Source organism: Biomphalaria glabrata, chromosome 10 (genome assembly GCF_947242115.1).
Source record: "Biomphalaria glabrata chromosome 10, xgBioGlab47.1, whole genome shotgun sequence".
NCBI lineage: Eukaryota > Metazoa > Mollusca > Gastropoda > Planorbidae > Biomphalaria > Biomphalaria glabrata.
Window position 1 is genome coordinate 8,748,408 of NC_074720.1, and position 25,895 is coordinate 8,774,302.

At 34.5% G+C, this 25,895-nt stretch overlaps 2 protein-coding genes across 10 annotated transcripts in view; one reads left to right on the plus strand and one right to left on the minus strand.

The window, feature by feature from the left end:
• The first annotated feature begins 5,581 nt into the window (after positions 1-5,581).
• On the plus strand, positions 5,582-18,668 carry LOC106054342 (NADH dehydrogenase [ubiquinone] 1 alpha subcomplex subunit 9, mitochondrial-like). The gene is made up of 11 exons (XM_056044787.1): positions 5,582-5,724; positions 9,333-9,524; positions 10,208-10,305; positions 10,638-10,729; positions 10,871-11,027; positions 11,690-11,798; positions 14,314-14,405; positions 15,277-15,353; positions 16,427-16,525; positions 17,201-17,267; positions 17,940-18,668. The coding sequence occupies exons 1-11, from the start codon at positions 5,679-5,681 to the stop codon at positions 18,144-18,146; spliced, it is 1,236 nt and encodes a 411-aa protein (XP_055900762.1). The 5' UTR covers positions 5,582-5,678; the 3' UTR covers positions 18,147-18,668.
• A 1,824-nt stretch (positions 18,669-20,492) lies between these two features.
• LOC106054329 (dynein axonemal intermediate chain 7 homolog) overlaps positions 20,493-25,895 on the minus strand; it is a 60,164-nt gene continuing 54,761 nt past the window's right edge. For 7 of the 9 annotated variants that reach the window (XM_056044781.1, XM_056044783.1, XM_056044779.1 and 4 more), the window contains 2 exons: positions 22,112-22,507; positions 20,493-20,853 (listed from right to left, as the gene is read on the minus strand). In XM_056044781.1, the coding sequence (XP_055900756.1) occupies positions 20,716-20,853; positions 22,112-22,507 (534 nt within the window). In that variant the 3' untranslated portion in view covers positions 20,493-20,715. The remainder of the gene's footprint in view (positions 20,854-22,111; positions 22,508-25,895) is intronic. The other 2 variants (XM_056044785.1, XM_056044784.1) reach the window with 1 other exon arrangement.

The window sequence follows — 25,895 nt, forward strand, 5'->3', positions numbered from 1 at the left end:
GCTCCACCCACTGGTCCACAAATGAGATTGGACAATAGCGCTCTGAGCTATATAAAAGCAATAATTTATTTATTTATTATTTATTGACATTTTAACACTAGCTCTTAATTCTTCGAGACAAAAAAAAGTTTTTTTTTTTTTTATATTTCAGTATGTTTTTAGTTAATTCAATATCTTATACATAACACATAGGAAAACAAAACAAAGCGATAAAAACTCCTGAGGGCGCAGTCGTCATAATTGAATGTTAAACAATATCTGCTTTCTCTGGAATCATCTCTGCAGATTTATATTGTAGAGCGAATACTGTGAAGTCCAACTGCCATTTTTTCCAGAACATTGTTATACTCAGCACAGAGGACAATAAACAGTGCAGTGGCGTAGCATGATACCCGTGGGCCCGGGTTCAAGAATATATTGGTGGACCCCTCCCCCAATAAGACGAATAAAATGTATGACAAAACAATTGAGTAATCTGAATGTATCGGTACGTTGACCAAAAGACATTCCAATGCAAGTAGTGAAGCTTTTTAATAATCTTATTACGTTTGACTCTGTCAGAAATCCAACACGAATTTAAAGTCAATGATTGTAACAGAATGAAACGAGTTAACGGAGTTTCTAATATATAAAGAAATGTTATATGAGCCCTAATTCCCATTCTACACAATGACATTCCTAAAACACTTCTAGGTGTCACGCTTTCAAACATTGATACAAACTAGTATCTAGTTCTAGGCCTAATTCCATTACAGTAAATAGATCGAATATTTATTTACTGAACATTTCTCTGGCCTTCTAAGTAGCAAAGTAAGAAACACGTAATCATCTTCTTTTTTGAAGTAACGTCTGTATTATATAAGATAAAAGACCAGTGCATATATTTTAATGCGCGAGCGGCTTCTTCTGATGAAATATTGCCCAAAGGCCATCCTAGTATCCAATCATATTGGAAACACCTTCATAACTTTAGCCTAGTAGTTTAGTTAAGGATACATGTTGTTGTTTTTTTAATTGCTTGGAGCATTTGTTCAGCAAATTCTGCTAACGTTTGATACTCGCATATATGAAAACCTAGAAATGATTAATTTTTTTTTTTTTTTTTTATGTTCCGTTAACGGAGATCACTGAACAGTATAAAAAAAATACGAATTTATTATCAACTTTTTGTCTTGAGCGCTGCCACTAATGAAAGAGGCAAATGGTACAGAATTTATATATAGTACCGGTATTTTTTCCAGAACTGCATTGTCCAACAGATCTATTATCTCGTTTTGAATCTCTTGGGCTTTGATTTCCTGTCAAATTTGAATATTCATAGCAATTTTCTAGTGTTTTTGCATAAATATATGGCGTTAAACTTCTTTAAGAGCAATTAACCAAGTTTCAACCAAATACTAAGCATTGGTCAGTGAATGGCACTATTCCATGATACTTTTAGTTACCTGTCTATCTTCAAGATCTTGTTATAAACCTGTTCCCCAAGTCGGTTTCCTCATTCATTGCAATAGCACAAACCTATTCAACTTTAACTATTCCTATGTTAACACTCTCATGTTTCTTTGGCTTGCTTAATGTTGAATGTTATTTTTATTTTGTTTAGAGTTCATCTCCTCTTTATTATGATATAATGATTACATGAACATTTTGTATACAATGCAGAAGACAACAAAACAATGCGATGAAGACTTTAGTGGACGCATCGTCTTGATTGAATGTCTTACACTATTTCACAATGTAAACTTCTTCGCATTCAATAGTTTTTTTTATGTCAGACTATTTTTTTTCTTGGTCAGACTACCACTTTCAATTTCACTTACAATAGCACACAAAACAAACAGGTTAACGCATGCACGTTGAGCAGTCAAGGTTATTGAGAAGTTGTACATAGTTCCTGATCATTTACACTGTTCAAACTAATATACCCGCTGCAGTTCATAGTATAGTTCATTATAAATTCATAGTCGGAGATATACGAGCATATAGATATAATACTATTGAGCAGTCAAGGTTATTGAGAAGTATATAGTTCATGATCAAATACATTGTTCATTGTAATATACCCGATTGAGTTCATCAATTATAAAGTCATAGTCGCAGATATAGGAGCATTAGCGAGTGGTCAAAACAAGATCAGATTTTCATGTTCATTACAAAGAGCGAAGATCCAAAATTGTTGATAGTTAATGATATTGTTGGTGCGTTACCAGCTGACGAATCAGCCTGAACGTTAACATGTGAAAAACTGCTCCACTTGATAATGAATCAAATGATATTTACAATACTTTAAATACAAAACAAAATAAAAACATAATGAGCTTTGAAAAAGTTGAATAATTTGCAGCTGTATCGAAATTTTAATTGGTGACAATCAGGACTTTCCCTGTTACTTAACCAAACTCTCTCCATTCCCCCCCCCCCCCCAATTCCTGTAATACTACCATTGGTTTTATGAACAGACAAGGAAAAAAAAAAGAATGGGACGATATGGAAACGATTGTCACCTTAAACTCACGGTTAAAGCTAGCCACCATTACAATTTACAAAACCTGATGCAAAGCAAATCCTTACATTAAAGCTTCAAACACTGGTTTTGAAGTTAATATTAATTTCGCTACTATACAACGTTCAGGAAATTTTAAGGAAGCTTTTTAAATTCTATTTTTTATCGGTTTTTGCACAAGTGAATTTAGTTTTTCACTTTGATAAAACCCTCAAGTTCTCAACAAGTCAAGAGTCATGGGCCCAAGCGCACTGGGCCCTTAATGGTCGTGGGCCCGGGTTCATTGAGCCCCCTTCGCGCCATGGATGCTACGCCACTGAAACAGTGCGGTAAATACTTCCGAGGTCGCTGTCGTTCGGACTGAATGTCTATAATCTAGACTTCACCCGGGACAAAGGTTACTTAGTCACACATGTCGACACTTCGTTGTTTACCCTTTATTTTTTTCTATAGTTCATGATCACTTACACCAGGGGTTCTTAACGTGTGGGTCGCGACCCCCTTGGGGGTCGATTGACCATTTGCCAGGGGTCGCCTAAGACCATCGAAACTATGGATTGTTATTATCTATTCTTCTATTGCTGTATGTGTGTGTGTGAGCGGGGGGTCGCGGCATAGTGGGGGATTGTAAAAAGGGTCGCCGAACTTAAAAGGTTGAGAACCGCTGACTTACACAACACGCTTAAAGTTATATACGAAACTCTATTACCGGTCTAGCTTTAGTCAAATTTAATAACGTAAATTTTAAACAGAGTGACGTAAATATAAATGTACATTCTTAAAAACTTCCCGCACCCCACTGTGGGAATCTCTTCCAGGTCATCAGCTTCTAAAAGAGGGGGGGGGCGCTAACGGTAAACGTTTGAGAAATACGAGTTTAAATTTTGGGGGGTTAATCGAGGATGAAACAACCTAAGAATTTCCAACGACAATGACAGGCTGTTGCTGGAACTTTGATTTGACTTTAAACTTGAGGTCACCAATTGTAATGATGTATGGAACGATTGAAGTTTATGAAGTACCTTGATAGTATAACGTCTTTGAAGCGTGGTCGAGAGGCTAAGTACGCTTGAACATGGTCTTGGCTACCAATGAAGGGGGCTAGAGGTTCAACACCCGACTCGAGCAGTGTTTACTGAGCACCTAAAGGAAACAATGAAAAACCTTCTTTCAGGTACCCCTTTCCCCACTGGTCCACAAGTGAGATTGGACCATAGCGCTCTGAGCATGCTATAAGCATAAAATAATAATAATAAGGCTTGTCTTCGATTCCGAAGATTAGTAAGGAGTGCAGTATTTCCCTTGGCTGCGCAGCCCCAGCTGTGACCTACATATTTTGCCACATCCTCGGCAGCGGATTTTCTTTTGGTCTCAAATGTGTAGGCCTATCCCGCGCCTTCGTGAGTGACCTCCAGCTGTCTCGTTCTGAGGCCGCATGTCAGCCAAGGAAAGTTGACGCCTAAGCTGGTCTTTGAAGCGTTTCCGTGGGGCGCCTCTGTTACGTCGACCATCTTTTAGCTCACCAAAAAAGACTGCCTTTGGCATACGTTCGTCTCCCATACGGGATACGTGCCCTACCCAGCGTAACTGCCGGACCATAAGAAGTCCCTCTTTACTGTCCATACCGGCGTTCGCAAGGACATCGCTGTTTGTAGTGCGGTCTTGCCACCATAATGTCTTTGATGGAGCGCAAGCATCTTTGGTGGAAGCACTCAAGAAGTCTTAGTTGTTTTCTGTATAGTGTCCATGTCTCAGAGCCATAAAAGTAGCGCTATATAAAAGCTATAATTTAATTTTAAGATGCTTTCGAATGTTATTATATGCGAGAACGTGTAGCATCAACATCACGAGATCCAAAACTGAAGCATTTAAGTCCAAACTAGTGTAACAGCAATTACCTGTATTACAGAATGGGCCAGTTAAGTCTGTCACCATTACATCACAAAAATGTCGCGTTAAAAGTGCGCCTTTGAACCAAACTATAATAACTGCTCAACACGATATCATTTTCCAACAAAATAAATAAATAAATAAAGATAACATAGAGGCAGGGCCTGACTAAACTGTTTGCGGAGCCCTAAGCGAAACGGAATGCGAGGGGGCCAGTTTGGGTAAGGATACGGATAATAGGCTTAGTGAAAATTAAGAATTTTTATTTGAAAATAAGTTCGTCTTTGCATTTTATTACGTATAGAATAACTTTACGAGCCTTGCGTGTAGCGAAGTCATACAGTAGGCCTATAACATAAAAACTCTGTTTCTTACATAGATTACGCTCAATAGCAAGAATCAGCCTACCAAATGTTTCAATCTATCTACGAGAATTGTTGACCTCAAGTAATTCTTTATTTGTTTGAGGCGCGAGAAGCTTCTTTCACCAGATTCCACAATTACGGGTATTGCATAATGCCGTTTTTTTTTAATCGAGCGTAGGATTGGCATCTTACATATTGAATGACACCCCAAAATGACAATTTTGTCTATATTTCAGGAGATTTTTATAAATTTTCAAAAGATTTTATTTTAATTATTTCCGGAGATTTCCAGGACTTTTTCGTAAATTTTGCAAGCGAGATATGAGAACTACAGGCATCATTGAAAGATTGTGGTAGGAAATACCTCAAGATCGGTCAGCATGGAGACAGACTGTGCTTGCTTGTAGACCTACGAATCTCGCCGAGAGCAAGAGACAGAAAAAAGAAAGCTGCCCTACAGCTAGCCCTAAAAAAAAAGATGCATTAACATGCATGAACAATGACAAACTTTGCCTCTCCAGAATTGGTTTGATTAGTCACACCAGACTCTCAAGAAAAAACTAAAACCAGTGACTACTCTGAGCGCATCCACTGTTTTCCGAAAAAGGAGCCATATGTTATCACAGACCTATATAGATCTATAAACATATATACAAACACATCGAGAAAAAAAAAAACGACTCTAGATACTCTAGATCTAAATAAAATCTATCAATATCGTTAATTTGTAGGTTATAACAGATAAAATCTAAATATTAAAATAATCTCAAAATCAGTCTATAAATTTAATTTTCTAGATCTAGAGTAGATCGGGATCAAGATCCAAACTAGATAGATCTATAAATATAGATCTACATAGATTATATTTTTAAATAATAAATTTAAAAAATCTGGTTTATCCTGTAACCTTGTACAACAAAATGGCGTCGGTCTTAGTGGCCAAGGCCACCATTAATAATATTAGTCGTAAGTCTTTTATTTATGAGATTAAATGTTCAATTATATTAGATCTGTCTAGATCCCAAAATAGTGTTATTTGTTATCTACATCAGCTTGGATTTAAATCTTGTTCTATAGATAAAATACTATAGATTATAATTATTTTTACTTGTTTTAATTTTAATGTTTTTTTTGGTTTGTTATTGAAATAAAAACAGTTTTTATAATTTAGATTCTAGATCTAGACTCTCACTAGAGCAGTGGTTCCCAAACTTTTTTGTCTCGTAGACCCCTTGCCATTTTTTCAGGCTTTCGGTAGACCCCCTACTTAACTTGTATTGAATTTTTGCAAATTATTCATCAAAACATTTTTAAAACAAATTTCTAACTCAGTTTACTCAGTAACTGTAGTCAGGCAGTGTAGCAGTGTAGTGAGTTAAAGAGTGAAAAACTAAACTAAAGCTACACACAGTACATGTTATAGAGATCTTTTTTTTATTGATAAAATTCTAATTTAAATTGAAATAACAATTTAGATCTATATTTATTACTGGAATCACCAAACACATTGGAATTTATTTTTTTTTGCACCTCTATTATCCGATGCTACGGATAATATGTTTCATGTAGGAATTAGTTGATCTATGAAGTAGTCTTTAAACATTAAATAGTAATCAATCAATTAATTAGCCTTATGTATCATTTTAAAAGTTTTCACAAAGAGCAGTTTCTTATGTATTTTTTGATCTTTCACGTCTGGCTCAAATATTGGGTGCGCAGAACTGTTTTCACTAACACGAGAAAGTGTGAAGGTACCTAAACCAGTACGCTTTCGGCAGGAAGGGCTAATTAGACTTGGCTTGCAGCCCACCTAGCAGAAGGAAAACTGAATTCAAACTGTGCTGCCTTGCAGCTATACCCGAACATGAGAAAGGTTTCGTGGGTCAACCCTGTTAAAAAGAATGAGCTGGTGACCTTAAATTTAGGCAGTTTGCAGCACATAGCGCTACACTCTGTCAGAGCCTACGACGCCTCTGATCCCAAACTGTATATATTATGTCATTTGGAAAGAATTACAAAAGAAGCAAGGCTTTTAATTTTATAACTCATGCCACAGATGTGACCTTGAACTGTATTGTTGCCTAAAGAAATTCATTTAATAATATCAGATAGATTTATAGATTTGTGTAAAACAGTTATTGAAAACTGCAACGGCGGGTAAAATTAATGTTTTACCTATTAGATTGTGTTTTCCGTATTTTGCTATACATGTATTTAAAGAGATTTTGTAAGATGCTCACGAACTATTATCTTCTCTATATGATGTCGAAGAGAGATTTTGTGGGTCTATTCTGATCTGATACGAACGTTTTTCAAATCTTTATCTATTTTGTCAGGTTGCAGGCATTGTCTCAAATGATCCTCCAGCATAATTGATTTCATATCGGTGTAAAAAGGCACTTAGGCAACCGCTAGTATGACAAGTAAAGGAATAAATACCAATTTTAAATAATCAACGCTGTACAGTCTACATTCTTTTTGTTAAACATTGGTTGCATGTAGAAATTGAAATTAGATACAACAATTTTTCGTTTGAATGGCAGGATAAATATTTAAAGGATTAACTCGGGTACAAATCATATATTAGTGTATGAAAGAATTACATTAATTTGATGTTAAAATTAAAGTGACGACTTTAATTTAATTAAATGAAATCTATTATCGTAGACTCCCGTGGACACCTCATAGACCCCCAATTTATGTTTTCCCTTTCGTAGACCCCTGGGGGTCTATATAGACCACTTTGGGAATTACTGATCTAGAGTATTCTAGAGAAGTTTATGTTATATAAATGCTATTTGGACACCTATAGGCCCAAATTTGACTTTGACAACGCATTATTTTACAATGGTTTGACGTAGAAAAGAAAATGAAGTATCAAAATCTTCTTTAGTTAAAGGAGAATAAGTATGACTACTATATAGAAGTTATACTTATATTTGTACCCCTAACCTATACTTGTTACTATATTTAAGGTCAAAGAGGCTGTGTGTTTTTATTTAATTTGGACAAATTTGACCCACATTATTTGATTCCGGACAACATTTATATAATTTATTTTGGACAGTCTCTATATTTAGGCATCAATAAACTCAGATTTTAATTCTATATAAAACATTATCATTAACTAAATTTTAAGATCCCCAGGCATAGCCCCTCACATGAAATCAAATCATGTCATAAGGATGTTTTCAAACTATGCATAAATACGAACACAAAAAATAAAAATATGAACACACTTATTCTACCAAAATGAGGTCACTGGGATAGTGACTTCTGCACCGACTTTTAGACTTATTTTATGTTTGCATGATAAGATATGTGTTGAATGTTGAGTGTTTTTTGTTTATTAATTTCAAATTTAGGACACAGTCACTGAGTGGAGTGAGCGGGCTAAACATGCAGGGGTCATGCAGTTTTGTTTTTGGGGGGTGGGAGGTCAACTATGTAGGCTACTATATAGGTAAAACTTGTGGCATCAGTTATAAACAGAGAGGGAAGCAATAGAGAATGGTATAAATAACACTGAACAGTCTGTCTTGAGTTTGTGTAAAATGAAATTGATATTAAAAAAAAAGATAAAAATTGAAGATAATAACATTTTTTAAATACAATAACTAGGAAGTGTTCATTAGCGCATTGAGAGTGTTCATTAGGGCATTGAGAGTGTTCAAAAAGTTACAAAGCTTGGAATGGTGTTCGTTAATGTACCTCGTTGGCCTGACCTTCTTCGATATTATAATTTATTGTAATTATGAGTCTACATTGAAATAAAACAACATATCTTTTTTTATTGACAAATGGATGACTAGTTTAAAGATGTTTGCATTAATATTAAATTAATATTAATATTGTCAAGATCTAGATCTGGTCATTGAAATTGAAAACCTCTTCTACTTATTTAGTGATTCTAGTCTAGATCTAGTTTTTAGGATATAGTCTAGATCTAGAATCTAAGCTTTAGATCTAGAGAAAAACTGCCTTATTGAACACCCCCCTTTTGTCACCCATATTGATACCTTCACCCCTGCACTGTATTTTTATCAATGCATTTTAATTTTTATTTTGATGGTATGGCTGTGCCAAAAATACTATGGTAGCGTGACACACTCTTCATTTTTCACATTTCTAACACATTTAGTAAATTGATGTAGAAATCTAGTTTCTATGTAAGACCTTAGCTCTACTTGAAGACAAAGTGCACTGATGTGAAAGCATCCTTTTTTGACCTCACACACATGAATGAATCAGGGTGCTTCCGGTGACCAAGTTATTTTAAAGCGTCTTGATGAACAACTGAGCAAGATCTACATATTTGGCTTCACTATTCAAAGGGGAACATGTGTATCACATGCCCCTTGCTATCCATTAGGGCCTATCAATTACAAATTTCAGGCATGATTCTAAAATTACATATATATATATATATATATAAAATATATATATATATATATATATATATATATATATTTCAATATCCTAGATGTACATATTTTAAAGATATGAATTTAACCATTTTTCTTTGTTGCATTTTTATACGATATTCAAAAGTTTATTTCCTTTTCTGCTGACAGGTCAGACATGGAATCAGTTACCTAAGGCTGCTGGATGCATTGTAATTCAACAAAGAGATGCATCAAGCAATGTACCAACAAAGCTGACAGCCATGAAAAGGGGCACTGGGGGCCGGAGCTCATTCAGTGGTGTTGTGGCAACAGTGTTTGGTGCAAATGGCTTTTTGGGTCGCTATGTTTGCAATAAATTAGGTGAGTTGTATGACTAAAAAGTAATCAGCCTATTAATTGACTTTTTCTTTCCAGATTTTTTCCAATTATTTACTTTCACAATTAGATTTGTAGTGCACTACCATGTTATTATCAAATTTTTGTTTTATTAATCAGAAAATGTTACATTTGAGAATTGGATCCTTTTTTATGTAATACAAATGAATTTTTATTTAGAAAATAATAAATAAATAATACATTTAAAAACACATAAAAAGCACAAATCTGTAGTTTATTAAATACCTTATCAATAACATCAGAATAATGATACAAGTCATTAAAAAAATGAGAGAGAAATCATAAATTTCTTGCTTTAAACATGTCCTACTCAGTAAAAACACATAGAAAGAAAAAAAACTGTAGAAACTACTTAATTAAATTTTGAGCAACTAAAATATTTTGAGAAGCAAAAAATAACAAAAAAAATGAGTTTTAAGTCATTAAAATGTAAGCATTTATCTAACAGAAAAACAGTTTCAAATCGAGAGCTGCATTTATAATTTTCTGAGAGAGTCAATTAAAATGTCTTTTCTTTTTTGTTTTTTACCTTAAACCTTTTTTGTTTTTTAACAATTGCTGTTTCTATTGTTTTGCTTGACAGTATTCAGTAAATTTGTAAGTAAAATCATAATTGTTTCTAAATTATTTGTTTTCTCATTCTATAGGTAAAATAGGGTCACAAGTAATTATCCCTTACAGATGCGATGCTAATGAAGTTGAACGTCTGAGACTTGTAGGAGATCTTGGTCAAGTACTCTTTTTTGTAAGGGTTGACTTTTTTTTCTCATTTTTTTTTCCCCATTTAGATAAATTTTAATTGTTTCATTTTTTTTTTACTAAGCTTACATCAACTCACTCTGTGTGTCTGTCTGTCCAAAAGTTTTTACGTTATTTCTCTGACTGGAAAGAAATAGTACTTGACTGAAGGTGTGGTATAGTCTGAATTAGTCCCCTTTATAGATTGTCGTCAGAGGCTTATTACAAATTTAATTACATGACTGATACAAACTAATTGATACACTTAATATAAGCTTTGTTGTTTGTTTGTTTTTTTTTTTAAGTTTTTTTTTTTTTATTTTGCTTGTTTCTCTTTAGCCTTTCCAATTACGTGATGAAGAATCTATACGAAAGACTGTACAGTACTCAAATGTTGTCATAAATTTAATTGGACGAGAGTATGAAACCAAGTAGGATTCATTCTTTTGTTAAAAAAAAAGTTTTGAAATAAAATACTTAAAAAAAAAATATTTAAAAATATTTTAAATGCTAGCATTTATTTTTTTAAATATAAAAAATATATATATATTCCATTTCTTTTATTCTTTAAGAAATTTCAAATATTCTGATGTCCATGTCGCTGGTGCTCGGAGACTTGCCAGAATAGCCAAAGAATCTGGTGTACAAACTTTCGTTCATGTTTCTCATTTGAATGCTAAAAAGGATATTCAGAAAGTCTGGAAGACTTCAGAGTTTCTAAAGACGAAGGTAGTAATTTTTTACTTCATTTTGTTTCTAGTACAAACATTATTTAGTTAGACTTATTGGTAATATTTGAGACCAGACTACGAACAGAATAACAGATGAAGACAACCAAAAGAGAACCTAAATGGACAGCTGCTAGGCAACGGTTAGGCCTACTTCTGCGCTGGATGTGGCAAAATATGTAGATCCCAGCTGGTACTCTTTAGTAATCTTAGGACTCAAAGAAAGGCCTTTTTATTATTATAGACAACTGGTGCTTAGGAATTGAAATTCTAGTGGAAATAGAATTTTTAGGTTTAAATTTCATACTAGAGTTGTTATTGTTTCTATTAAAAAAGTGATACATATTTTTTTTTCTCTAAACGTTCCACACCCGTTCCTCCACAACCAAAGCAAATGCTACCTTTACCTGTTTTGTATGTGGACAGTAACTCCAGAATGGACTCTACAGTCACACAAAAAAGTTCTCTACAAGATGAACCATAGTTGGGCCACTACTGAACGAGGCCAACATTCCTTGCTACACCACGCTACCACATTATTATTAGAGATTTATACTTTATTTTTAGTTATTGTTAGCTTGCTTTCCTCTTAGGTTCGTATGTCACATCTATTTAATACTCTGGCAATGCTTTTCAAAAATAATTTGCTGATTAAATTTTCAGTATGAGTCAGAACTAGCTGTTCGTGAGGAGTTCCCAGAAGCCATCATTTTCAAGCCATCAGACATGTTTGGTGCAGAAGATCAATTCCTGAACTATTTCAACTATTACAGTAATTTTGTTTTTTTAATGCCTACGGTCATGTTATGTTGTTGATCCTGTCAGTCTTTTTTTTTTTTGTTTTTTAAAGCAATTTCCATAAATGAGTATCTCTGCTTTAAAGATATTATAAATGTTTTAAAGCTGCTTAAAAAAAAATAATCAGTGAGGCTATGAAAGTAGTTTAGCTGAATCCTTAGGGTTTATTTATCTGGATAGCTGTAGGGGTAGAAATATTTGCATCATAATCGAAAATTTCATCTGATGCGATTTTCTTACAAAAAAATCCAAAATTTTCCCTGTCCTTTTTTTTTTTTTTTTTTAATTGATTTTTTAAATGAGTATCTCTACTTTTAAGATATTATAAATGTTTTAAAGCTGCTTTAAAAAAAAATCAGTGTGGCAATGAAAGTAGTTTAGCTGAATCCTTAGGGTTTATTTATCTGGATAGCTGTAGGGGTAGAAATATTTGCATCATAACAGTGATGGGAATTTTCCTAAAATTTCATCATGCGATTTTCTAACAAAAAAATCCGAAATTTTCCCTGACATTTTTTTTTTTAATCCGATTTTTTAAAAAAATTTAATGAAAAAACAAATTCAATTTTATTATTTTTCCATTTTTGGAAGAATGCCGAAATAAGATTTTGATATATATTGAACATGCGCGCATTGGTCTTTTGACACAGTTAAAGTTTTAATTGTCTTATTATAAGTCTAGACCTAGCTACATCTAGTCCTTGAGTGACTAGAGTGGTTTGAATCAGTCTAGATAGATATATTCTAGATAAGATAATCTAGTTTCTTCTAATTTGAATACTTTTGATCTAGAGTGTCTAGGCTTCAATTTCAATGGGTGCTTGCCAGCTTTTGAAAAGTATCGGAGTTGAGAGAGTTGCCTGGCCGCTATGCGCTTTGTCAGGCTTTGAATTTTTTCTCTGTTGTTACTATGGCCCCTAGATTTTTCTAATTTGAACCCTACCTGCTGACTTCCATAAGTTTAAATGAGATGAGATTTAGACATCTAGATCTATTATAAGGTCTAGATCTAGTAGGCCCACCGTTCATCTATATAGATGTAGGCCTACTTTACTTTACATGATTTTAGTGAGTTATTGAGTAGTACAAGTCTGATGGAATATAAATTATAATAGATCTAGTAAAATATTGGATCTAGAGTCACTAGAAATTTAGATCCAAGTTATTAGATTTAAGTAGATCTATAGTTATAGTGATAAATATATTTTAAAGTTTTTTTCTATATCGAACTAATAACTAATAATTACTAATGCTTTAAAAGCCCAGTGGCAGTGTAGTAAAGATCCACTTCTTGTAAACAACTTGTATCAGCATGTAAAGAGTCACATTAGAAAGCCTCCATATGCAGTTTTATTGCTTGACATTCTCTTCCTCTAAGCATTGCTCCTCCTCTGATTGTTCTCCCTTGTCTTGCTTAAGAACTCAGCAGAGATTCAGCAGCTTTCTCTCAATAGCTTTTCAAAGCATTCTTTGGTTGACTTATCTTATCTTATTTAATACAGACGTTACTTCAAAAAAGAAGATGATTACGTCCTACGCGTCATGCATTTAGTCATGCATATTAACCAATGACTTAAATTCTGCCAAGTCACTGGTTTTCCTGGCTAGCTCAGGCAACCCATTCCATGCTCTAATAGCACTAGGGAAGAAGGAGTATTTGTACAAATTTGTCCTAGCATATGGGACGAGGAATGTGCCTTTATCTTTGTGTCTTTCAGAGTATTTTATTAAATTTTGTTTTTGTATTTGAAGATTATGGTTCAGTGTTTTATGTATTATTGCTACTTTACTTTTGAGCCTTCTGTCCTGAAGGCTTTCTAAATTTAGTGATTTTACTAAAGGTGTTACTCTAGTCAAATGTGAATATTCGTTTGTTATGAATCGCACTGCTCTATTTTGTGTCTGTTCTAGTTTCTTAATGTTTTCTTGAGTTGAGGGGTCCCAAACAGAGGATGCATATTCTATTATTGGCCTAACCAAGGTTAAATAACATTTTAGTTTTATTTTCTTATTTGATTTATAGAAATTTCTTTTAATAAATCCTAATGCTTTGTTTGATTTTTTTGTAGTTTCATCAATATGTGGATTCCATGACAGTTTTTCATTTATTATAACACCTAGGTATTTTGCGACTTTATGTACAAAGTTTAATAAAAAATTTCTTTTGTACAAAATTGAATAATCAGTGAAAGAAACAGAAGTGTAGCTCATATTTTGAAGTGTTTCCAAAACTCAAACTCTTTATAGTTGTTTGAGAGAGAAATTGTTACAATACAAGTAAAGCAGTTATCTATTATTGAATGCTCAGACTGCCTGGACCCAGATATAAAGCATCTGCAAAAAGCTTTCTCCTCTCATCTATATGTACAAATATTAGTGCCTTGCATGCATTTAAGCACTAGAAACATTTATTTACTTATAAATTTTCCTCATTAACAGAATAGTCTGTGCGTTAGGTATTTATCCTTTTGTGTGTATTTTTATAATAGGTAGGTGGACTGTTTTTGGTCAGTTTATTCCATGGAAAAGTGGTCTACCAATCTGGAAGAATGGGGAATACACAATCAAGCAACCTGTTTATGTAAGTCAATTAGTTTCTTCTAAACATATTAAAAGTAAGCAAAGTTCCCCTTTCAGACCATGCAGTCTATAGGGGAGATGATGTTAAGGTCATCTGTTTCTTTGGCCCAACGGTTAACGAGCAGGGGGTAATGTGGCCAGCATTAAAAATCACAGCATTCAAAATCCCAATCTTCACCATGATTTGTACCCAGGGCGTCCAGATTTGGAAGCCAAGCGCTTAACCATTCAGACACCTCGCCCCCTCTTGTAAAGATACTCAAGACTATTTAATTAAGATACATAAAAAATATGAAATACATTATCCTCTATAGTTTTTAGTTCATTTATAGCAGCCTCCGTAAATGAAAAAAGTGCCATTATATGTATAATTTTTTATCCATGTACCAAATTGCGTTAGCTCAGGAACAAAAGTTTGATTTTTTACAGCCAATTGCATTATATACAAAACAATAAAAACAAAACAAGAGGCTGAAATTTTACATAGAGAATTAGAAGAATTACTACCAAAGACTTGGCAGATTTAAAGTCACTGATTTAACATGCATGGCTAGATTGACACATGGATCTGCTTAGGATGAAATTTTATTCTCTTATGAAGTAACATCTGTAATTTATAACACAAGATATCTTGTAACATTTAAATACCAATATGGTTTTAATGCATTATCAGATATTTGTTCTTGCCACATCCTTCCTTTCACTGATTACAATATTATATATTATTATATAAATATATTTGTCTATATTTTTTGTATGTAATTTTTCTGTCTTTTCAAATCTTTAGTATGAAAATTTATTCCTTATCAGTGAAGTACTTTAAAGAAAAAAATGATGTTGTTCTCATAAGAATAATTGATTTCTGCTTGCAGGTTGCTGATGTGGCAGAAGGAATAATTAAGGCCATACTTAACCCTGACATGGCTGGCCAAACTATTCAATGTGTTGGGTAAAGTATTTTTGTCCAGAAATATTTCTTAATTCCACTAATTGACTAAAATTAATTGTCCAACCTTTTTTCTTATCTGTGTATATGTGGCTTTAAGTCTGATGCTGTGATGATGTACACAATAAATTTGTTATACTTGATATTCTTAAAATTATGCAGTTAGGTAACTAACAAAAAGTTTAGTGTTGAGAGACAAATTGTGAGTTGTGTGGTCAAGAGGCTAAGCATGCTTGAACTACCCATCAAGGGGGCTTGAGGTGGAAAGCAAAGAAAGTTTACAAAGTAGACAGAAGTAAAGAGACAGGTGGGTGGAAGGCAATGAAAGTTTACAAAGTAGACAGAAGTAAAGAGACAGGTGGGTGGAAGGCAAAGAAAGTTTACAAAGTAGACAGAAGTAAAGAGACAGGTGGGTGGAAGGCAAAGAAAGTTTACAAAGTAGACAGAAGTAAAGAGACAGGTGGGTGGAAGGCAAAGAAAGTTAACAAAATAGACAGAAGTAATGAGACAGGTGGGTACTAACAAAAGTTTAGTGTTGAGAGACAAATTGTGAGATGTGTGGTCAAGAGGCTAAGCATGCTTGAACTACCCATCAAGGGGGCTTGAGGTTTGACCCCCTATTCAAGCTGAGTTGTGTTTACTGAGTGTAGATACCCCCTCCCCCCCAACTGGTCCACAAACAGAGATTGGACCATAGCATTCTGAGTATGCAATAAGCATGAAAGTTGCGCTACATAAAGGCTATTTATAAAAAAACAACAACTTTAAATGACCAGGAGCCCCGTCAGGCAAGGGATGGTGGGGTTGACAGATATGACTAATGAGTGTATTAAACATATTAGAATTTGGAAGAAGAAATTTGAAATCCATCTTTATTGAAATGTGTTGAAACTAGTTACATAGCTAACTGCACCAATTTTTTTAATGCTATAACTCCTAAGTTTATATTTCTTAAGATTTGATTTTACGGACACTAGGTGTTTATAAATATATTTTAACTTTTTTTTTGTCTGATTTGCTACTTTTCGTAGATGACTCATTCATTTAAACATTGCCTTTTTTTTCTCAATGTGTAGACCACAACGCTATTACTTAGCTGATATTGTGGATTATGTAATCAGCATTTTGAGGCGAGAAGAAGGACTGGTTAGGACAAACAGAACATTTTGGATCAGGTTTGATATTCTGTATTTAGATTTATCTATGATTACTTGTATCAAATGATTAAAGTTTCTTGAAGATGCCACAGAGGCTGTTTAAGTGACAGCACTTTCTCTCAGATACACATTCTTTTGTGATTAACACATAACTGCTCAATCTTCTCTCAACAATTTACAGTAGAATTGAGAGTAAAATATATATCTTACAGTAGGCCCAAGTCTCTTAGCTATCAGCTATCATGGTAAACACCAGATTTTTAACCCTAACCCTAACTCCAAATCCCTTTCTAGCTTTTGCATACGAAGCCAAGTCCATACTCCCTGAATAGTCTACCATAACCTTGTTGTGTCTTATTGCACTTTTCCAATCAAGCATAATTCTAGACACATCTGTTTTTCTTGACACTATTGTTTTTAGCTAACATCAATCTTTTACATTTTTTCTTTTTCTGTTCTGTCTCATGAAGTCCTGTGTAATTTTGTCCAACTTTAATCTTCTACATCTTTTTTTTTGTTTTGTTTTCTGTCTCATGAAGTTCTGTGTAACGTGGTCCATCTGCTCTCCTTGTGACCCATGCACTGTTTGGTTTGGCTAGTTATAGTCTCTGTATGTCTTGCCTTTTTTTATCATTGTTATCATCATATGAGGTACTATTTGACTTTATAGCTAGTGATTTCTATTTATTTCAGGTTACGGGCTGCTCTTCTAGATTATATCCCATCTAGGCCTTGGTATAATCCTGACAAATTAGAGAGGGTAAGTGTCAGTGGATTAATGGTATTAAGCATTAGCATTAGTATCAGCAGGAGCTTATGTTCAGCCATACACTCAGCTCCAGTAAACTTAATAGCAAGGTCATATTAGGTACAATTCTAATAAAATAAAACAGTAAGCAGTACTTGGCTCAGCAAAATTAGATCAATATACATTCACTTTTTGAATCATTACCTTCTACTTTGAATTTTATTATACTCCTTACATGACCACATCTTGTTTATCCAAATCTTAGCAACTAATATAGATCAATATAAAAAGCCAGACCCCACCCTCCTTTTTTTTTTTCAGTGCTAAAATTTGACTTTTTACTATCAATACCAAAATCCAACACATAACAATGACCTGCTGAACACTAAAAAAAAATGCAAATTAAAACTTTTTGGCAATATTGCAAGGTCCTCATGGCTCGCAAAGACCTTCCTTCAGGGAACAGTACCAGAAAAAGAAGAAGCAATACGCAGTCTTTTCTTCTCTAATGCGTTACCTCTAAATATATTTCAGTTACTTTTCATGTTACTGTTTACTCTGTGATAGTATGAAAAGTTTAGGTTGCATGACTTATTAAACTGTAAGCTCCACTGTATAAACTAATAATAGCATTTTTTGTTGCATATCTTAAATATGATTTTTTTTTTGCCCCCTAAATATCAGGAGGCACTGACTGACTGGACAGTTCCAGGGATGCTAACTTTAGAAGACCTTGGAGTGACATTAACCCCCTTTGATGACATGGCAAAGTTTCTCTTACACCCATACCGCCAGTATGCCTACTATCAGGAGAAAATGGGAGAGTTTGCAGATCCAGAGCCTCCTAAACCTGCAGAATTTTACCAAGGAAAAAACATTAGTGCTAGTTAGAGAGTGTTAGTGATACTTTTTGTTGATTCTGTTTCTCATGATATCTGAAACTTTGAAAACAGGAGAGTGTTACACACTTTCTCAGATGCAGTTTAAATAAATAGAGAATGTGTAAATGTTTTCACTGTATGAAGTAATTTATATATATATGGTCGTAACTAACAATTTAGATTTCTTTCACATAATTGACTGGTGAAGTGATCTAAAGAAATAAGATTCACTGATGTGTTAGTCATGTTATTACTTCTGCTGGATTGTGCTGTAATGGTCAAGACCACCTAATTATAACTGTAATTATTGTCAGCTAGTTAACAAATGGTGACTGCATTGTAAAAAGTAAAAAAAAAAAAATAACTTGTTAGTTTGAATAGTTGAAATGAATGTTTCATTTGTGGCTTTTTTTTTTTTTTTTTTAAATCTCAGCTATTGATAGAACTGATCTTCTTGTGTCATGTTCATTTCAGTAGGTTGAATCTGACCTATGTAACTGATGATAATAAATATTTATGTTGACATTCAAAAGTGTTCTTTTAAGTTTTGACAGTTTGTTAATTATTAATATCATTAAAAAGTAATTCCATTATACTGATAGACTTGTTTTATCATGGGTGATAAAAAAATTATTTTTCAAAATTTATGCTAACAGTAAGGTATAATTTCTTTAAAAAATTATGCTGCTAATGTAAAGTATAATTTCTCTACAAATTTATGCTAATGTAAGGTATAATTTACTTCCAAAAAAATGTCAGGATGATCCAAGAAATGAAAGCTGGCCTACATATTGAAATGTTTTCTTAGTACAAGTTTTATTACTTTTCAATGTAGCTGTGTAGTTAATTATGTTATTGGTTTATAGGATTTGACAATATTTATCTGAATTAGCAACAAAAAAAAAAAAAAAAAAAACTAAGTACAAAATTGTAAGTTTACTTTTACAAAAAAAAATTTCAACTGATTTCAAACATTATCTTAAGAATTATTTTATTGATATAAATTAGAATATTCTTCATTGTAACGCATTTACAAACTAAAGACTTTTTAAAATTTTATTTGGCGTTGTATCTCAAGAATATTTTAGATAACTTGCACTCCATTTCTTGGTCAATATATTTAAATCTATCCAAAATTTAATTTTAAAAATGTTCCCCATAATTAGATAACAATATCTTAAAGTTAATGTACCAACAAAAATTAATTTAATACCAGATGTTTACTAAGTTAAAAAAAAAATTTTTTTTAGGAAAAAAAAACACTAAAATACAGAAGAACAGCTTGTAGTAGGTTCAACAGGTTTTATGTTCTAAAAATAAAAAGGTTTCAATCTGGATTGAAGAAAAGATCACTAATGTACTTGCCCTGAAATAGCTCTATACTCGACTAAAATGAGTTTAAAGATTATTTCAACTGCTTGGACTTTATGTCATGTAAGGGTACCCTAGTGCCCTCACTGAATAGAGAATGACACTGCTCACATAAAGTAAAGCTTTTCAAGACAGACTAAACTGTTGTGGATATTGATTCATGACTAGCTTAATTGTTGCTAAATTTGAAAGGATACAAATGATTGGCATTCATTGGGAAAGCAAAATAGTCCCTCTTGGCTTCATTATGTGTCAATAAAAAAAAGTACCATAAAAAGTATGCTTAAGAAAATGTAACACTTTTTTTTTCTCTCATTTATTATCAATTTTACAAAGTCCAATTTCACAGAGGAATAAATATTGGAAATACAAAGATAAAACTTTAATATACATATTCTGAATAGCAGAGTTTCTTGTAATGTTGAGCTGACTGTCTTGCTGACATTTTTGTATCCAGGACAGACAATTTAAACCACCATTTTTCTAATTAATTTGTATAATTTTTGGATAAAGCACTAAATGTTAGCTTATTAAGTTCCTCATTCCCTTTTTTATTTTTTTTAAGTATTTCCTTCTTTCTTCCCCCCCCCCCCCCCCCAATCACAAAAAAAAAGCTATTCACCTAAGGATGCCTGTAAGATATTACCATATTTTAAACAAGTAATATAATTTAATAAATAAAAATAAATTGCTACTTAATGTTTAAAATACAATATAAAGAACATTCAGATTTTACTTGTCATTGAAGAATAATAGGGAAAGCAAAAGGGCCAGTATGGGGATAAAGCATATTCATATTATTAATGTTATGCTCTATCATCTGAGCTATCCAGCCACACTACAATTTGAGAAATTTTAGCCTGAACTAAATGATTCAATTTTCTACTTGAGTTTACGACCTATTTCCAATCTTACATTTCTATCCACAAAGATATTGTAAAAGAACAGTATTAAAATAAAAATGAGTTGTTTTTTTTAATAGTAATTTTAACATCCAATGTGAAATAATTCATTTTGTTCTTTTTTATATCGATAGATTTAGAAATGAAATGGCCTCATTAACTAGTATTGTCTTCAAAAGTTTATGCAATAATATCACAATATATAAGCTATTTTATTGCTGCAGTAAAACAAAATAAACCAAGTCAATTTATAGCTACCAGTACTTAAAATAATGCTTCCTATTACAGATAAAAAGAGACAATAGTTCAAGAATAAGTGAGCACTTTTGTAGCTTTCAGCAGCTGGGTGACACAGTCTATAAAGTGGATGCTTGTCTCTTGCATGATCTCTTGAGCTGGCTTACTGGCTGTATCCATCACCAAGTGGTATAAGTTAGATTTGTACTGAAACAAATGAAATTGTAAATAAGTGTTGCGGCAAAGCTCATTTGTGATGAAAAGTGCCGACTGGGGACGGCTTTTTAATATTAAGTAATAACTTCAGGTACTAGAGATTTTTACAATTTATACTTAATATTGAAATGGGATATTTAGCTGCTGATAAAATGGTTTGATAATTGTTATGAACAACATAATATGAAAGTAAAATGTGCTATATTTAAATCACAAATATATTTTGTCCCCCCTGAGTTTGAATATATATACATGAAGAAGCACTGGAGCAAAGCAATTTGAACCCACAATGACCTGCTGAACACTAAATAAATGCAAATTAAAACTTTTTGGCAATATTGCAATGCTCTCAGGGCTCGCAAAGACCTTCCTTCAGGGAACAGTACCAGGAAAAAGAAGAGGCAGACAAAGCGATGGTTAGGCAACATTAAAGAACGGATGGGCCTGTCTAAGGTAAAGGGAGGAGAGAGACAGAGAGGAATGGAGAAAGAGGATCTATAGATCATATGTGGTGACCCAATGGTTCAGCAAGAGTTAGGTGAAGGTTTACTTGATATTATTTAAATTCTGATAAACTTGAATAAATGAATTTTCAAAGCTAAATGCTAGATACATTACTGCAGTCCTTTGCATAAAATAAGGAAAAGTGAGACAGTCACTTGCTTTCATATTATCTTTGAAACACACAAACAGAGACTTTTATCATTTAATATCATGTAATATCATGTTTGTTATGTTGGTGGTATAAAGAGATAAATCATGAAATATTTTGTATATTTCATTATTCGATTTATAAATAATCAACATATTTATTTTAATTGTATTGATGGTATTTAGACATGGTGGATTTATATTTATGAAAAGAAAAAATATATTTTTGGTTTAGGTAATGTTATATGGCAGTTTAATTATTTAATCTAAAAATCTATTCAAATTAACATAAGCTCCTACAATTATAATATCGCCTTCTATTAGTATATAAACACATGTACAATGTAAAAAAAGGAAAAATAATACAAAAAAAAACAACAGAATGTTTATTTCTGGTTCAATTGTTTATGCATAATTAGAAATGAAGTGAAATCAAAATTCACTTAACTAGTTTATTCCTGTAATAATAAACTGAGGTTATTAACCAATCAGAAAAATCAAATCCAATGTACAACAAACTTTAACGAAACAAAAAACAACAGTATAATGGAAGAAAGCAGGAACGATGTTTTAAGATTATAACAATTATGTGCTCTACCGGAGAAATTTTCAAGTCAAACATTCTCAGGAGTGGGTCAATGGTGGATTTTTCCATAGCTTTGGCTTTCTTCCTCTTAGGATGGATAGCTGATAGCTCACTCTTGGAAAAGGACTCTGGAGATGAGGATGTCCTCAGAACAGATAGCCTGTTAGTTCTTCTCCTCCTGTACAACTTTGACCCCTTAATCTCTAATTGTGAAAGCTGCGTTGCTGTCAGTATGTTGACAGAGGACATTCTTGGCATGCTCTTGAGCGTAAATCCCAAGAGTTCAGAATTGGGATTGTCTGACACTTTTCTTGCCACCTCCGATGTTAAATTACCTGGATAGATAACTTCATCATCACTCTCCTCAATGGCATTCAGAAATGAGGGACCCTTTTCTGATATGACTGCCTGGTAAATTGGGTTGTGTATGACACAAAATAAAAAAAAATATTAAGCAATAATGAAGTTTTATCTTTCCTAGTTAAATTTTGTTTTAAAGTGTAATCTGGACAGCACAACAACCAACCACCTTTTCTATCAGGCACCCAATATAGCTGGGTGGACTCAGGGGTGCCCTAAAAATTCCAAAGGACCATGGTACACTGAGCAAGCTAAAGCAGCAGAATGACACTCTATATAATGCATGTAATTTGAATAATAATAGTCTCATCATCTTCAAAATAGTCCATATTGGAGTGACAACACGCCCCCTAAACCATTGCAGCCCTGGGATTTATCTCATCAGACAAATGTCGTCCAAGTCTTTTTCAAGCCTCCTCCTTCTATGACATATCTATATATAGCTATCGATATCTATATATATATATATATTGAGAGAGAGATATATAGATAGATATAATTATAGCTTTTATATAGTGCTACTTCCATGTTTATAGCATGCTCAGAGCACTATGTTCAAATCTCATTTGTGAGAGAAAGGGGTATCTGGGAGAACGTTTTCGCTGCTGCCTTTAGGTGCTCAGTAAACACAACTCTGATTGAGTTGGGTGTTGAACCTCGAGCCCCCTTCATAGGTATCCAAGCCAAGTTCAAGCGTACTTAGCCTCTCGACCATGCTTCCCACTAAATATATATGTATATTTGTTGTATTATGGATCACTGTAAAGAAGTTGTTGACTGCTTTCCTGTTTTCTTATTTGGTAGAATGTGGATTCAGGGAACCTCATCACAAATAAAAGAAACGAATTCAAAATATGTGTTTGTTGAGCATATATATACTCATAAAACCTCATCAACCTCATCTAAGTCATTAATTTTTAAAAATTTAATTCAACAAAAGTTATAATCTCAATAAACACTTCTTTTTAACAAAATCTATTGTTTTTTTTTACATTTGTTATATATATTTGTTATATATATATATATATATATTGTTACGAATCTCACTATCCAGGCTCTCTGCAAACTGCACCATACACCACCAACTTAAAGAACTTGACAACTCAGGGCTCCAAAGTAACGTAACACTTTAATAGTTGAATAAGTAACAGCCAATACTGTACAATTGGCAGCACGTACACTGTACAAATATCTCTCTTGTTAATAGCCGTTCCGCCGTATCGACTCTTGCACTGGCCTCTCCGTCTCGTTCCGGGCTTGCACTGGGTTCAACAGTTCAGGACTGACTTCACACACTAGGCTCGTTGTGTCGGACTCGATCGCAGACCAAGATCAAGACGCCAGCCGTCTCAACTGTACTTGACAGTACTCCGCACCGCACCGTCGTAATGCTCCGTACAGAACGACACCGCTGAACTGTGCTGTAGTCGACCGGACTGTAGTGGACCTTCTGTCGTAAACCTCCTTTCTGAACCTTCTGTCGTGAACCTTGCTGTATTGAGCCCCTTTTCTCAACCGTCTTGACTGCGTCGCCTCCGCTCTTATATAGGGTCCCTACTGGCCTTCTCGAACCGGACAGAACGCCGCTCGACGTTTCTAGGTGGTCAGATGACTACAACTCTCGGCTGACTACACACACACACACCACCCCCGTCTGTGCCACCACCAGGTTTATAACACTGCCCCCTCCTTAGATCTGTCCGTCCCGGGCAGATCCGGCTTCACCATGGTACTTGTGGAGTCTGTCGATGTGGACGACCTTCAGTTTGGACCTTGGGCTCTTTTGTATTCGATACACGACATCGTTGATTCTTGTTACCACGCGGTAGGGTCCTTCCCAGTCTGTTTGAAGTTTTGGGGACTTGCCTTTTCGTCTTTGTGGGTTGTACAACCAAACTAGATCGTTCTCATGAAACCCAGCGGCATTGGCCCGTTTGTCGTACCTTGTCTTCACCTGGTCACTGTTGATCTTGATGTTTCTGCGGGCTAGAGCGTGAGTTTTCTCCATCCGTTTTCGGAGATTTGCGACATAGTCTGTCGAAGAGGCTGGCACATTTCCCGGAATCCCGAATAACAAGTCACATGGTAGTTGCAGCTCTCGGCCGAACAACATCTTTGCTGGAGTGTAACCGGTGGTGCTGTGAATCGATCCTCTATATGCCATAAGGAACATTGGGATATAGGTGTCCCAGTCATGTTGATGTTCATCGACGACTTTCGACAGGTGTTGTTCCAGTGTTCGGTTAAATCGTTCTACCATTCCGTCTGACTGGGGGTGAAGAGGAGTTGTGCGTGTCTTTTCGATGCCGAGTACCTGGCACATCTCTTGGAATATCTTGGATTCGAAGTTTCGGCCTTGGTCGGAGTGTAATTCTCTAGGAGCACCAAAACGGCTAATCCAATTCTCCACGAGTGTTTCCGCTATGGTGGTGGCTTCTTGGTTTTGTATTGCATATGCTTCGGGCCACTTAGTAAAATAATCTATCACTACTAGAATGTACTTGTTTCCTTTCTGGGACTCAGGAAATGGTCCGGCTACATCGATCGCTATTCTTTCAAAGGGATTTCCGACGTTGTATTGCTGCATACGTCCCCTCGTTCTCCTGTGTGGGCCTTTTGCTGCTGCACATGTGTCGCACCTTTGGCACCATTCTTCTACATCATCTCGGTAGCCGAACCAGTAAAACCGCTGGCGTACTTTTTCAAAGGTCTTGTTGACGCCTAAATGTGACCCACTGGAATTATTATGGATTTCTTGCAGCACCTCAGCAACTCTCACTTTGGGCAGCAACATCTGTAAGCGATTGCATGTTCCATCTGCCGTTTCCCAGACTCTCTTGAGAACTCCATTGTCGATTGTCAGTGAGTCCCATTGCGCCCAATATGCCTTGGTTGCAGTTCCCTTATCAGAAAGGTGATGCCATTCCGGTCTTTGCCCGTCTTCCTTCATAAGCAGAATGGGAGCCAGATCTTCATCTTTTAACTGGTCTTCTCGAATTCTTTCGTCGGACCATGACTCGGAAGCTTGTACCCCAAGACGTTGGCAATCAATGATAAATCCCTTCTCTTCAACCTTGCTGCAGTGTTTACATTCCATTCTGCAAGGTCGTCGAGACAGCGCGTCAGCATTCTGGTGAATTAGTCCTTTTCGGTGCTGTGTCTCGAAGTCATAGGTTTGCAAACGTTCAATCCACCTGGCGACTTGACCTTCAGGATTTTTAAATGACAACAGCCATTGAAGAGCAGCGTGATCTGTCCTAAGGATAAATTTTTGCCCATATAAGTATTTGTGGAAATGTTGTATGGCATCCACAACTGCCAGTAGCTCACGCCTTGTGACACAGTAGTTTCTCTCGGCGTTGGACGAGCTCCGACTAAAGTAAGCTATAACCCTCTCAGTTCCATCTATCTTTTGGGATAAGACAGCACCTATTCC